The sequence below is a fragment of the Cucumis sativus genome, chromosome 2 (assembly GCF_000004075.3).
Source record: "Cucumis sativus cultivar 9930 chromosome 2, Cucumber_9930_V3, whole genome shotgun sequence".
Taxonomy (NCBI): domain Eukaryota; kingdom Viridiplantae; phylum Streptophyta; class Magnoliopsida; order Cucurbitales; family Cucurbitaceae; genus Cucumis; species Cucumis sativus.
The window spans coordinates 7187468-7202922 of NC_026656.2; the positions used below are offsets into that span (position 1 = coordinate 7187468).

The window sequence follows — 15455 nt, forward strand, 5'->3', positions numbered from 1 at the left end:
CTCTGCACCACGATTAGATCAAAGCGTTTTAATCTTTTTACTTAATAGATTTTCAACTTCAACCTTATACTCTTTGAACTTTTGAAGAGCTTCAAACTTATGCTCCATTAAATATAAATAACAATACTTTGAATAATCATCTAAATATATAAAAAAAATGAAGTATTCAAAACTTCATCGAGCTTTAACTTTCATCGAACTACAGAGGCTTGATTGTACAAGTTCTAGAGACTCTTTGGCTCTATAACCTTTCTCAGTAAAAAGGTTTTTTCGTCATCTTTCCTTCAAGACAAAATTCACATGGAGGTAATAAATAATCTTCTAACTTATTTAGAAGTTCATTATTTATCAATCTCTCTATTTGATCGACATTAATGTGATCTAATCTCTTAAATGCCAAAGATAATTATTGTTATTTGTAAAAATTATTTGCCTTTTATTTTTAATGTTAGCCGTTTTAAACATTTTATGATTTAAAATTGTTTTAGCTTCATTAGGTTTTAATACGTACAAGTTGTTTTCCAGCTTAGCTAAACATATATGTACAATATTCTTAGAAATGAATGCTTCATGCATAGAAAAATTAATTGAGTACAAATGTTCAATAAGACGAGAAACGAAAATTAAGTTCCTCTTAATTTTAGGAACTCTATACAAGTTTTCCAAAAACATGAATCTATTTTCGAAAAACAAGTTGGTCTCTCCCACTGCACGAGCGGACATGATATCTCCTATTCCAACTTTGAGCATCATCTCACCCTCCTCAAACTGCTGGAAGAAACTAGTTTCATGTAAAGAAGAACAAACATAACAATTTCGAAAAGGAGCTCTTGGAGAAATAACAAAAAAATTTATGGTAATAGGGTCCATGTCACTATATTTTCTAAATTGCAAAAGTAGCAAATTTAAAAAGTTGATAATTTTATGATTACCATCTAATAGCCCTCCGATAGCCCTATGATTATTGTCTGATATCACTAATTTTCATATTCACAATACACAAAAAAAATAGGTGTCATATAACTTTTTTTTCTAAATATTTTTGTCATTTGATGTAGTTTTGTTTCGAAAATGGATAAAGCCCACAATGGAAAATAACAAAAATACCTCGTGATTAATTGGCACCCAGCGCACGTAATATATTTGGTAAACGATTTAGATTTGACTATTTTTTCCAACATGATCGTTTAGATTTGATCATTTAGATTTAGCTACTCAAATCTAAACGATACTTTTTTTTAAAGATTCTTTGGTACATGATCGTTTATATTTAATCGTTTAAATTTGGGTAGCTAAATCTAAACGATTTTTTACAAGATGTTTTAGTACATGATTATTTAAATTTGGGTAGCTAAATATAAATTATTATTTTTTTAAAAAAAAATGGTGCATACTTGTGCAAACCTTGCTTATTGGTTTGTGGGTGTTTTCTTTCCACATGTCTTTAACAATGTTCTCAAAGATTGTCTATCATCAAGGCATATGGACTTATTGTAGAATGGTTGTTTGTTTGTTTGGTTTGTAGTGTGATGACGTGTCATTGAGTACTGATCATTGCATGCAAAATGCTCCCGATGTTCCCACCACCTACTTCTAAGTCCGCAAACTGCACGTTTTCCTATTGTTTGTCCGAGTGTAAGCAAAACGATAGGTTTACCTAGGTAATCTAAGGTCGGACACAGGAAATTGATATCAAAACTTAGTTCTAGGGTCTACTTATTGGTCGAGCATTTCTCATGCTAAGGAACATAGTTGTTTATGCATAATTAATTCTATGTGACAAGTCATTGGCATGATCACTGTGCATGTGGTACTCACTATGTACCTCTTTATCACATAACTACTAAGTCCTCATGGAGTACACATTTTCCTACTGCATGTCCAAGTGCAACCGAAACAGTAGGTTTACCTGGGTGATCCAAGATCGAACACAAAGAATTGATTCAAGATACTAGTTCTAGGCATCATTCCGCATCTAGGCGGTATGAAAGAATTAAATAATAATGAACTCAACGAATGCAAGAATAGGCTAAACTACTAAGCTAAAAATCTGTAAAGAGGAAAGAGGATAGCAGAATGGTGATACGAACTGACTTGTATAAGATGAATGATAGAAGAAATGTCTATGCATTATCATGCGACTAAGCAATACGATACCTTTGATGTGATATCTTACTAAATCATGCCTCTAATTAAAGCATGCTTCTCTCAAAGTCATTATATCACACACGTGGTCGCTTTTCAGGATCCATATGACTAAGCATATAATGAAGTTTTTTCAAAAATAGAACGAAAATACTTATATCGTATAAAGCAATTTTTAAAAAGGAAAAAGCTCACAAACCCACAATGTAAAATAACAAAATTACCGCGATTAATTGACCTCTCTAACAAAACAATCTTGTACCTAGTTTAGACGATCTTGTACTCAATCTAAACAATCTTGGTACACAATCTTGTACCAAATCTAAACGATATTGGTACATGATCTTGCTCCAAGTCTAAATGATCATGTGAATATATCACTTATCTATTTGTGACAGTGGTCTATCTCTGTCTATCTAAGATAGACAATTGATCATTTAGATATTAGTACATGATCATGTGGTGAAAAAAAAAAGGGGATAAAATACTTGATAATAAAAAAATAACAAGAAAAAAAATATTGTCTTTATGAAAAAGATGAAACTGGAGATGAGAAATGACGAAGGAATATATTCTAAAAGAGGAGATGAAGAAATTTTGGAAGGACAAATCTACAACCTATGAAAAAATTAACTCAAGTTATACGAACTTCATGGTTTTTTTTTAAATTTTGTTATACAAGTCGTGAATATTTTCAATTTTGTTATATATATATATATATATGAACTAACAAATAATATATTAATCTAAATATTGAAAATTTAAAATTAGATTTAGCATATAATTATGAAAAATTAAGAGAAGAAAAAATAATAATAAAAAAAACTATTAAACATATATATGAAAGATTAATAAAGATGGAAAGAATAAATTCAAAAATATTAAAGGGGTTTTTCAAACCAATATTTACACCATATAAAGCGATTTTGGAAAAGAAAAAAAAATCCACAATGTAGAATAACAAAAATATCCTTCAAACACACCTTAATGATAAAAGGAAGGAAAAAAAAAAAACAATAAAACAATTTAAGAAATATAAAATAGAAAGAAAAAGAAAAAAAACCATCAAGGTTGGGAATTGAAGCTAAGGCCTTTATGCCAAAATTTATGTCATTAACGTTCTTTTACACTCTTTATCACTAATAGACTACATGTATTTTGATAAGTCTTTCACCTATAGAATTCAATCAATATACTAATGATAAAAACATAAAGCTACCATTGATAGACTACCCACACACACATTACTTCTCTACGGTTTACTCGTCAAGGTAAAAAAGAGACAAAGTTTAACAATGGGTCAATTTTTTTCTAGCAATCATTATAATTCAATTGTTCACTATAAAACAACTATAGGAAGTTTTAACCATGCATTTAAATTATTGCAAACAACAGAAAAAGAAAGCAAAAGCATTATCTGAAATCAAACATTGGCAACAAATTATAACAGATAAACTAATGTGTCATAGTAGACTAGATAAATTGGTGTTGATTTGTAGTATATCCGTTGATGCGCACAACCAAGTGTCATAGTAGCCTTAATTAAACCCGATTCTAATTGATATCAAAGCAGTAAGATTGAGATTGCTCATCTTGTTATTTATTTTATTGATAAACTTTATCGTTTCAACTTTACAAAAAATCTACTTTGATAGGTTCAAATTATGCATATCAGATAGCTAGAATGAATCTACTTTACTGATAAGCTATCCAAAGTTAGTAATATTATAAGTACTTCGGAAGGTCTTGTTAAAGAATATATAACCTGTGAGAAAGAATTTTCTTTGATCTCTACAGAAGTTAGAAAGCAAAGGTGAGGTGAAGACAACCTAAAAAGCAATAGATCTCACTAAACTATCATGGGAGGAACTCATAGCTCGTTTATGACACATGTGATCGTCATAAAGGAGTACTTGAAGGATAATTTCTAAGATGAAAATATGCATTAAAGAGTATCTCCATGAAGACAACTCTACAAATGATGATGCCTCTAATGAAGATGATGTTGCCAATCTTCCAAAGTATAAAAACTTTATAAAAGTTAAGAAACAATTCAAGAAGCATTTAACCCAAAGAGAGTCAAAATGTGAAAAAAGCAAAAAGAAATATGTTATGTTATGAATGCAAAAAGCTAGGTTATATATGAACAAAATTTTCACACCTCAGATCATCCAAGAAATTCAAGAAGAAAATAAAGCTAACTTGGGATGAAAGTGAGACGAAATGAAGACGAAAAAGTGGCATTTATCTCAAGGATCATAGTGTTAAGAATGCTAACCAAAATGATAAGGTAATTTTAAAACCCATTTGTTATAATGAGTTGTTCGAAACTCCTAAAAATATGAAACATAGCTAATACAGACTTAGTTTCAAATATGTTGTGATTAGAAAGAAATACAATTTCATGAATAGTGAAAACAAAATTACTTGATAATATTGCTTGCTTAAAGGAGAATGAGCATGATGTTGTCTAGATTGAGGAATTAAATTGTTCTATAAGAAAAATGCATCGTTTTAGATTTCTCGAGAATCAATGTATGATGCAGAACATTGAAATCATCATTCTTACAACAGCTAATATTGTCACCTTATTGACTCGGTGCCTGTTGCCTCTAATTCTCGATTCAGATTTATATATTTATACGTATTATGTATTTGTAAAATACACTGTCACAAGAAATGGTCAGATGATTAAGCATGAATATGTGTACTGTTATAACATACTATGAATGACAGATAAACAGTCAAAGAGTAGGAACTATATACAGCTGATATTTAGTTTCTCAAATTCTCCCATGCCTCGGTCCAATGGTGCAAGTGCAGAATTGAATGACCTGAAATAATGTAACAAATGAGTCATTTCCTTCTGAAAGCCATATTATGCTCTAAGAACATTCCGACCAGCAAGAACAGATGATGGGAGGAACCAAAAGCCATCCTCTAAGTTGGATTTCCAACTGCAAAATATGGCTATCGCCGTTGTTGGCACATCTGGCAGAATGTAGCTGACTTAACATTTGCAAAGGTGCAATGTTCACAAGACCAATGGTCAGTATCATCAATGTTTCGACTAGAACCACTACCTCTGAATGCACTCATCTTGCCTTTTCCACCTTTACTCCTACAGCCACCGGTACTCTTTGAGCTTGATGTTTTGCTGCAGGTACCGAGGGAATCAACATCCGACAGACCGTTCTCAAGTGCACGAACTAAATTCTCGAAGTAATTTCGAGTTACACTGTTATTGTAATCACTTGAAAAGTCAATAATAGGAAAAGTTGTGACATAGCATATCGCTGTCAATAAAGCTGAATAGATCATTTGAGGGAAGTTTTTCCAGCAGTGGAAATATTCAATGGCCGTCAACTATGATAATATTACTTCTCAAACAGTTATATGTCTCTAGCATCAATCTTGCATCCTCTAATAAACTTAAATCCTGTAATAATCTTATCAATCCACTTTCAAAGGGAATGGTTTAAGACTAACAGCAATAGCATTAACCTCCCATGCAGCATTTACCCATCTTAATGCCAAAAAAAAAAATACACTATGAATTCATGATTCAATCTCATAATAATTCGGAAAGTTTGATATTCAACTATAACAAAAGAATTGTTGAAGCAAAGAGAATCACCTGGTTAGTCCAGCAAGTTTGGTACGGAACTCGTTAAAATCTTTTGAAGGGCCATCAGCAGCATTTAGGTAAGCATGCAACTCCTTTTCTGCACATTGGTGGAGTCGTTCCAGCCCAGACTCAGCCTCACCTGTATGATAAATGGATCAACATCCCCACCATTCAATCCATCATGTGATGAAAACTGATTAAATGAGATCCATACTATCTCAAAATTTGAATGAAACGACAGACCTTGCAAGTATTCAAAGAATTGTCTCTTGGCATGTTCACGCTCAGGTAGATAATATCCATAGGCATATGTCCATTTAAGAACTCGCCTACACTCAACAATCTGAGAACACACAAATTCTGTTGGGATTCAATAAAGGAACATTAGGAATTTAGAGAAGAGCATAACGATGTACCTGTAGCCATGCTTCGCTTATGAATTTTAGCTGTGATTGAGGTTGGCACTGGATGTCACTTAACTTTTCCAGCTACAATATCGAGAATAATGTCAGAGATATCTTCTATATTTCCAAGACAAGATGAAATGGTAGATTGGGTTCAGAAAATTTCCTTTTCTTCTGAACTTGTTTTAAACTATTTTGGGTCATTAACTGAATGGTTTCTAAATGCTGTGCACTTTCAAAGTTTTCCTCATAAAGGTAGGATTTCGTTAATAACATTGAAATACAGTAGGCTTCGTATTTATACTTGCAACTTGCAAGAGATGGTAAAAGATTAATTGATATATACTACGAAACCACAGTTGGAATATACTGGGCAACTTTAGGGCTTTGGGAGCCTTTGCTACTGGGAGCCTTTGCTACTACATCTAATTTGTGGCACTTACGGCTCCAACGAAATAACAGATTTTTTAAGACAAGTCTCCTAATTTTGACTTTGAATTTTGTACAAAATATGATTCCTGGTAGACCTCTTCACATTCCAAACTCCTTTTGTGAGTGACAATCTGCTGATGATTATCAGTAGCTGGAAGGCACTAGTCAAGAAGACTTTGTGAGTGTTTCCTCTTAGGGTTCTTTTGTTCTTTTGTTCATCTTTTTAATAGATATGGCTGTATTCTATCAAAATAAAATATCGTTGTTTCCTATCAAAATAATCTATATTTTATCTACACAGACACAAAAAATAAAACCAGTCCACTAATCTTAGTCTTTAACTATAAAGCAATGAATAGGTTAACATAATTAACTTACATTGTTTGTTTTCTGCTGGAAACGTGGACCTTTACAAGCTTTATTTTTTTTTAAACCACAAATGTACCAAAAATTTGAACATACAGAAGAACTTGAGGAACTCATATGTCCCAAATAATTTGCACCAACAAAATGGTCGATAGATTATAGGGACCATTTTCTTCATTAAACTAAATCACCTCAGTTATAAATAAAGACCTTAAAGATTTGGCTGTAGGTGGTCCAGAAAGGAGAAATGAAACAAGTACAAAAATTAAAGAAAAATTCATGAATTTTTGTGAGGGGATGAATGCCATATTTGCAGTTACATCATATTTTTCAGATCCATCAGTAATGTGAGATAATTTAAGAGAGTCAATACCAAAAACAATTCTTAATTGAAGGTTTAAGTTGTTTTCGTTGAAAAGAACAGTTAAAGAAAATTGTGAAATGTTGCTTGCAGACCAAAGTTGAGAGAAGGGTTAGACATCTTTCAGAAACGGTGTCAAATATAATTCATAGTCATCTAATTTCAGGATAGACAATAGTCACGGTAGCAGAGTATAAGTCTAAAAGTTCAAATGGAATCTAACGATAATGTATTCTCATCAGTCATCTAAAGAGCAAAGCAAAAAAGACCTTTTAATACTCGACATACAAACAGAGAGTGAAAGGCTTCAGTGGACGTACCAACATTATGAGGACATAATTTAAGAGATGAAAATACCAAAGAAAATGTTAACATATTGGAAACTTCAATCCACGGAGAATGGTATAAACTTTTGTACACACTGTTAATCATATAGTAAATTTAACAGCTAAAAGATTCCTGCCCACTCAACAGAGGCTGAACATTCTAATATTGATAAGTTACGCATGTTCACCATTCTCCCAATAGTCCAAATGTTGACCACGTTATAATAAATTTCTAAATTTTGACACATGAACTTTGAGGGACAAATTTGAGCAAAATGATGTTGGGATGAAAAGCATGAAGTCACTTGATATATATTTCCTTGGCAAATAAAAATGTTGGGATGTGGATGAGATAAATAAAAATATGGGATAGTTGCAAATTTAACAATTAAATTCAAATTAATTAAGTATATAACACAATTTTAAAAAATTTGCAAATATAGCAAAATTTGTCAAATTCTATCAATGATATAAGTCTATCACCGATAGGCCATGTTGCAAATATTGGTCTATCACTTATATAACATATGAAGTCTATCAGCGATACAAGTCTATCAGTGATAGTTTTGCTATATTTGCAATTTTTTAAAAATGTTGCTATATCCTTAATTATTATTGCTAAAATAGTCGTCCATTGCAATTTTCCTAAAAAAATTTAAGGATTACAGGCTTAAAAACATTTAAGAAAACAATACGCCAACTAATCCACAATAGCAAGAATGCATACACTTACATGCACGGTCTGCATTTGATGGAGATCTGCAAGTGCCTTCTGCCTGGACTGCAGTTATAAAGCATGGTTAACTACCGAATCCAAACGTGCATAGTGAGTACATAATGAGTCCAATTACACATAACTTTTTTGAAGAAATCATGAATTTGAAACTACAAAAACAATTATGTAATCTATCAACAAGCAAAGAAAGCATTAAATAAATTAACAGAAAACTTTTATTTTAAAAATGACCAGTATCATGGCAGAAAGAAGTTGAAATGGGGAACAATGTTTTCCCCTTTTCTTTGTAGTAAAAAATCCTTTATCTATGTATCAAAAAGGAAAAAACAAAGTTCAAGGATACTAGTTCCCAATGGAAATGGAAAAATACGTTAGAACCAAAAAGAAAGAAGCTAAAAGTTACAAGATGAAATGGTTGACAAAGCAAACAAAAACACAGATGATAAGCTACAAAGAGAGCTCCACTTTATCTAAAACATATGAAGGTTCTTAAGATGTAAAATAGGCAGGAATGTCCAAGTTGCAGCTTTTCCTCAAAAAATAAATCCATAGAAAGAAATCTTCGATGATGCACTTCCTGCTGAAGAGATGGAAATCAAAAGATTACTTTTACAGTCCAAATTGTTGCACCAGTCAATGCAGTTCTTGACAAAATTCTTCATTCCAACAGACACAAACAACCAGCTTGGGCTACTGTTTAGAAAAAACAAGCTATTTTCGGAAAAAAGGAATCATAAAAAGATTGATCCATTTTCTAGAAACAAATAGCCTGTCAAAAATAACTATTGTATGGTGAGTTTCAAAAGGTAAGTTCTCTCTCCCCTCTCTCCACCCCACTCCTTCCAATCTCCCCTATCCAGAAGCCAGGTTTTTTCAGCAGTCCTCTCCGTTAAGTCTCAGAGATCACCATGGAGGTGGTTAGCTGTAAAATTGACCAGTCACACTACTGTATTTGGCAAGAAGGAGATCGTTGCTTTATTGAAGATGTAGAAGCCGGCAAAAGCATCTCTCTATCCGTTTGCCAACTTAGATGGATCTGATCAGCATTAACTGATCTTATCAGTTTTCCATTAGGTAGACACTTTAGGAATTTTGGTGATATCGACAGAGGCAGATTGAGAATTTCAAAGTTTTAAGCTAAGTTGGGTTGGATACTGAGTTGTGATCACTGGCCATATTCAGGGGGTCTCTTCAATATCAGAGTGTGCTTTGGTAGTGAGAAGCAAGGCTGGAAGTTGTTTTGCTCAATGCTGGATAAGTTTGTCGAAACACTAGATTATGCTAGGTGGTTTTCTAATAATTCCCTCAAGATTCCTCCTCCGAATTTTGATAGGAAACTAAGTTACGTTGAAATGGCAAAATCAAGTCTTTTCAATTCCCCTATTCCAAGACCTAAATTTAAGGTAACTGACCAGACAACTAGTAAAAAGGCTATGGCTGTTGGCTCAAAATTAAAAACCTTCCCTTGGATTATTGATGTAGAAGTACCTTTGAGGTCTTTGAGGTCATTGAGGACCATTTTGGAGGTCTCTTAGATATAGCCTCCGAAACTCTAAATTTGATTAATGTTAGTGAAGCTCGGATTCAAGTTAAGAAAAATTCTTGTGGTTTTGTGCCATCCACGATTGAAATCACTGATCTAAAGAGGGAAAATATATATCTTCATTTTGGAGATTATGAATTCCTAAACCATAATATTCCCCTCAAAGCCCCTAACTTACGAGATGCTTTTAATAACTCTCTTGATTGTTTGAGAATTAGAGAAGTTATGATTGATGAAGACTTTGATCCCTCCTTTCCATTAGTCCAGAAAATCCCAAAATTAGTGTTTGCAACTATCCCTAGAAGCAGAAATCCATTTGAAATTCTGAAGATTTTTTCCGACCAACCCATCGGTGCCGGTGATGAAGACAGTGGCCGGAAATCAGGTTGAAGACAAATTGAATGTACAAGCAACTGAACAGCCTCCTTTTTTGAATTTTGCTAAACCCAAGTCAGACAACTATTGCAAGATGGCAGTGGGGTCCACTTATAATGATCCTGTTTTAAATATTCCAGTAGCCGAAGAGTCCTCTTTTGAATCTTTAAATGAAAGGAATAAAGGAAAAGGGACCCACTTCAATAAATTTTTGAGTTATAACAATTTTTGCCCGAGAATTTCGGAGGACAACTCAGCAGATTTATTGCAAAAAAACGTTACAAAACTTTTCTGTTTTTAATATTCTAGTAGCCGAAGAGTTCTCTTTTGAGTCCTTAAATGAAAGGAATAAAATAATAGGGGCCCACTTCAATATATCTTTGAGTTATAACGAATTTTTCCCAAGCATATTTGGAGGACAGCCCACCAGATTTATTGCAAAAAACGTTACAAAACGTTTTAAACTCTGATTCTTCTCTTTTTGTTAGAACAGGGGGCCAACTTTCTTCAGAAGTGGGTATTTCCAACCGTTCCAAGTGTGCCAAAGACAGTAAGTCTTCTCATATTCCAATAATTTTTAAGCACTATATCCGCAAGCAAACCTCCTTCAACAATGTGTGGACTGCCTTGCTAAAATCTGAATTAAATGTGGTTTGGGACCTTAAAATTCCTCATTTGGACTCTTTTTGGAATAACACCATCAAGCATTCAGTTTCTGCCAATAACCCGGATCTTTGGGATGTTTACAGCTGTAAAATCCAGGTCCCTGAAAGTTTTTACAGGTCAGTAAATAGCACTTCTCCTTCAAAGTGTCTCAACATTTCAAATTCCCCTACCTCCATTGCAAAGACATCTTGTCAGCAAGGCTCCTTGTGCAAAGCTGATTTAACTCCTAAAGACCGGCCCGAAATTTTCTCACCAATCAGTGTTAGTAGTGAAGAATCAGTTGATCTTAGTGAAGTTGACCCTAAATTAGATTCAGAAATTGAAGGGACAGACTTAAATGTTTTGTTTAATGAGGAGGGTTTTCTCACAAATAATTTTTCCCAGATTTGCCTAAAGAGTTGATGTCAATAGTCAGTGATTGTGGAATTATTCTGGCCAAATTTAGAAGTGCAGCCATCCCTATCCTTCTCTCACCCATAATGTGGATTGTCTCATGGATCACTAGGGGCTTAAATGATTCCTCTAAATGTGCAGCATTAAAAAATTCATCATAATCTGCCATCCAAATGTGTTCATGCTTCAAGAGTCTAAGAAAGATAGTTTGAATTCGGTTTTCATAAAATCACTGTGGAGGTCCAAGGTTATTGGTTACAGTTTGTGGAGGTCTCTTCTTTTGGCTGGGAAAGGATTTTCTCCTTGTTCAATTTAGTTTGGACTTTTGATCGCTCTCTAGGCACAAATGTGGTTAAGCTGCTGACAAGTCTGATTTTTTCCAAAAATCTCGTATCATTTGGGTAAATTTGTTAAAAGCTTTATTTTCAAAATTATGGTTCCAGCGATATCAACATTTCTTCCATGATAAAGCAAAATCAAAAAGCAAAAATCATGTATGCAGTAGATCTTAGTGCTGCAGCTTGGTGTTCATTAAAAAAGGAGTCTGCTAATTTTTCCATTCAAGATATTTACCTCAACTGGAATATCTTTCTTGATCGAGCCTAACCGTTGCTGGTTCATTTTCTCTGCATTGCAGTTCTCTCTGCCCGAAGTTTTGAAGCTTTGAAGTCTTGACCTTGTTTAATTTTATTTTGAGATTGTAATTGTTTTTTTGGGGTTTTTTTCTGAATTTTCTGTTTTTCTTTCTGGACCTTGTAATAGGCTGTTTGTTTTTAGGTTGCTCCTCTTTTGGTTTTGTTTTGCTTTTATATTTACTTTCTCAGGATATGATGATCGGTGCTATGGGGGTGTCAACCTAGTTGAGATGTCCTCTTTCTTTTTCTTCTTTATTGCTCCCATTGTATAATTCTCTTGTACTGAGTTCTCATTCACAAAGAAGTTTTATCTCCGTTTCAAAAAAAAAGAAAAAGAATAGCCTATCAAATAATGAGTGAGAAGCCACATCTACTACTCTTGACAGTGTGAATAAAGGCAGTTTCAGAATACCAAGATCTTCAATACGATTGTTAAACTTTATCATGCCTTTCATTTACCTTCCAACTAGGTTCAAGTAGATTTAATAATTTTTCTTTCAAACATTACAATGTTTATCATCTTGAGTTAAAACCAAATGTGGGCACTCATTTTGAAACGATTTCTTTAAAACCAATTGCTTCAAAGCAACCCACATCCTCTAGTACTCCATGAAATTATTTCTTTGAGTCAACCAAAAAGAATCACTAATTTTGAACTGAGGTGGCCAAGTTGAAATTGCAGCATCCGTAGACTGCAAATTTTAATAAAATATAAACTGATTTTTTGAGGAATCAAGGGAGCGAACTCTTCTGGATCTTCATCAACAAACTTTAAACAAGGGTGAAGAATTGTGTCTGCATCAGAGTCAATAGTTGGTGAAGCAGAAGATGAAGGACCAGAAAATTTTGGAAAAAGCAGTACACCTTTTGTCAAAATTCAGAATGACAATCGATAAAGTAATGACCCGATGAATGCATGTTCCAAAGACATTCCTTGAGGGTCTGGCCGAACCAAGGTAAACAAAAGTTTTAAAAATGAGTCTTCAATATTGTATGGATTAGCATTTGAATTTTCTAAAATTGCTAACTCACATAAACTGCCCATCAGTTGTTAGAATTAAACAATCTCATCATGCGTAAGCATTCTACTAAAAGTAACATGCCATGAACCTGCAGCTCCATCCTATCTATTAGGATTAGAATTAGTTCTATTTATTAATTAGGATTAGGATTAGTTTCTTTTTTGGTTTATTAGGATTATGATTGGTTTCTTTTATTAATTATGATTATGATTACTTTCTTTTATTAATTAAGATTAGGATTAGTTTGCTTTTCAATAATAAATAGATGATTTATCTTCTTGTACTCACAACTTTTAAACATTAATAAAATTCTTTGATTTGGTTTACATCAAATTGTTAACTCACATAAATTGTTTTCCATGTTGATTGCCACCGGTGTAAGACCGGAAAACTATTTGTGACACCGATCACAAAAGGGAGCTTTGTGAATTGTGTTTGTTGCCGAACAACACACATCTAATAGGGGGAACCCTTAAAATTAAAAAAAAATGAAACAAAAAAATTATCAAAAATTTGTAAAAATGGAATTTTATGGAACTACTACAATCTTGGACAGAAACTATTACTTTTGTTCTGAAGGACAACCAAGAAAGACTGAGAAATATGAAAGAAATTTCAAGAATCGGTCCTACAAAAATTATGATGAAGAAGCTTATTCAAGAACACCCTATTTGTACATCACTCGTGAAGTGTTTGAAGAAATAAAGACGGATGTCAAGAAAACCTAACGTTCGTTGGGAGAGAACTCAAAAAGTGAAGCAATTTTCAGAACATTTACAAGAACTTGAAAGTAATTCAAGATATTTACTACAAGAAAGAAAACAATGAACACAAATCAGGGAGTCCAACACAAAATTTCTAAAAACGAAGAAAGTACCCATGGGCAAACTGATTTGAAAAAACTTGAAAACCTAATTACAGTCGACATGTCTAGAATAAAAAAAAATTGGGTATTTCATGGGCAAGGCAGAGGTGACAAAACCAAAAGATCCGACCAAGAAGATGAAAGACACATTGTTTGTGGAAAAGAAAGAAGAAAATCATGTGGTTGATGAAGAAGATCCTCAAAAGTATGTTGGCAATCTATTTGCAGTTGCACTTGAAGAAGAAGACAACATAGCTCTTTGGCAACCCATTTGACCTCGGAAAAGTTTTACCCTTTTTTCAGACCCTACCCAAAAGACCCCTGACTTGTGTGATGTTTCTACCTAAAACACAAACCCAAATCCAATTCAAATTTGGACCTCATTCCCTTTATAAGTCTATTGTCCGACCCATACACAAATTCAATGAAGTGCAAAATAACCCGTCCCCAATTGGATTTTCTTCACTCTTACAAAATGGGTTTTTCCTCATTTTCTGAAAAATCTACACTTATTTTATAATAGAGAATTTTTTGAACAAATTAGTTCTTGGGTTAATGAGCTTAATCATTAAGATTGGATATTTTTTAAGTTGAATGTTCCAAGATGTTTCCATTTGAGTTGCTTACTTTTTTACATTTACCTTCATTTATGTTTTAAAACTTGAGGGCGAGTTGTATTTTTTGGGAGGGATAGAACGATGTAGTAGGAATAGGGTATTATGGTCAAATCCTTAATCTATTAGGATTAGGATTAGTTTCTTTTATTAATTAGGATTACTTTTATCAAATGGTCAATAAAGCATTGCAAAATACGCTTGAAAAACATGATTTTGGAGAAAAAACCAGCAATACGGGAATCTAACCAAAATGAAATCTGCTAACTAATCCCTAACTTGAATAAAGCAAAGTTCTCAATAGTCAACACAGCCAAATTGATGTAATAGGAATGGGATGATTTTTTTGAAAAGGAAACCAGCCTTTTACTGGTAATATTAAAGCTCAAAGTATAAAAGGTTTATATGAAGAGGGAAAATAAAGAGACCAAAGAATCAACGAGCACACCCAGACATCTCATCTAGGTTGACACCCCCTTAGTGCCCTCATCACTTCCAACAACAATTACACCCAATATACGTAATAAACATTTTACAACAAAACAAACAAAAACTACAAACAAGATAAACAATATAAACTAAGAAACAAGAAGACAGCAAAAATGAGGCAAGAAGATGGTGGCTTCTGATGATCTGAAGAAGTGAAGGCAAAAGACTTTCAAAAAATGCTGCAAAAAACATGAGGCATGAAGGTGACTTCTATTGGTCTGGAGAAGGAGAAGTGAAGGCCTGTCAATTAAGATTAATTCCTTGAATGGAGAAAGCTTCGAAATCTTTGCATAAAATACACCAAGCTATCTATAGCTTTCCGATTGGCTATCTCAAAACGATCTAACCAGCACATCTCTTTATCGTGAAAGATCCTTTGGTTTCACTCAAACCAAATTTCTGCCAAGGAGGTGATAAATTTGCCTAAATTAATCTCGGTCCTTTCTTTAAAATGG

The 15455-nt window shown here is 33.3% G+C and overlaps 1 protein-coding gene across 7 annotated transcripts in view; it reads right to left on the minus strand.

The window, feature by feature from the left end:
* Nucleotides 1-4620: 4620 nt before the first annotated feature.
* LOC101218052 (probable E3 ubiquitin-protein ligase ARI8) overlaps nucleotides 4621-15455 on the minus strand; it is a 31612-nt gene continuing 20777 nt past the window's right edge. The window contains exons 11-16 of one of the 7 annotated variants that reach the window (XM_031880914.1): nucleotides 8390-8443; nucleotides 6190-6261; nucleotides 6017-6116; nucleotides 5783-5912; nucleotides 5229-5383; nucleotides 4621-4979 (exon numbers count right to left, since the gene is read on the minus strand). In XM_031880914.1, the coding sequence (XP_031736774.1) occupies nucleotides 4921-4979; nucleotides 5229-5383; nucleotides 5783-5912; nucleotides 6017-6116; nucleotides 6190-6261; nucleotides 8390-8443 (570 nt within the window). In that variant the 3' untranslated portion in view covers nucleotides 4621-4920. Of the gene's footprint in view, nucleotides 5384-5782; nucleotides 5913-6016; nucleotides 6134-6189; nucleotides 6262-8389; nucleotides 8444-15455 lie in introns of all 7 variants that reach the window. The other 6 variants (XR_004214467.1, XM_031880915.1, XM_031880913.1 and 3 more) reach the window with 6 other exon arrangements.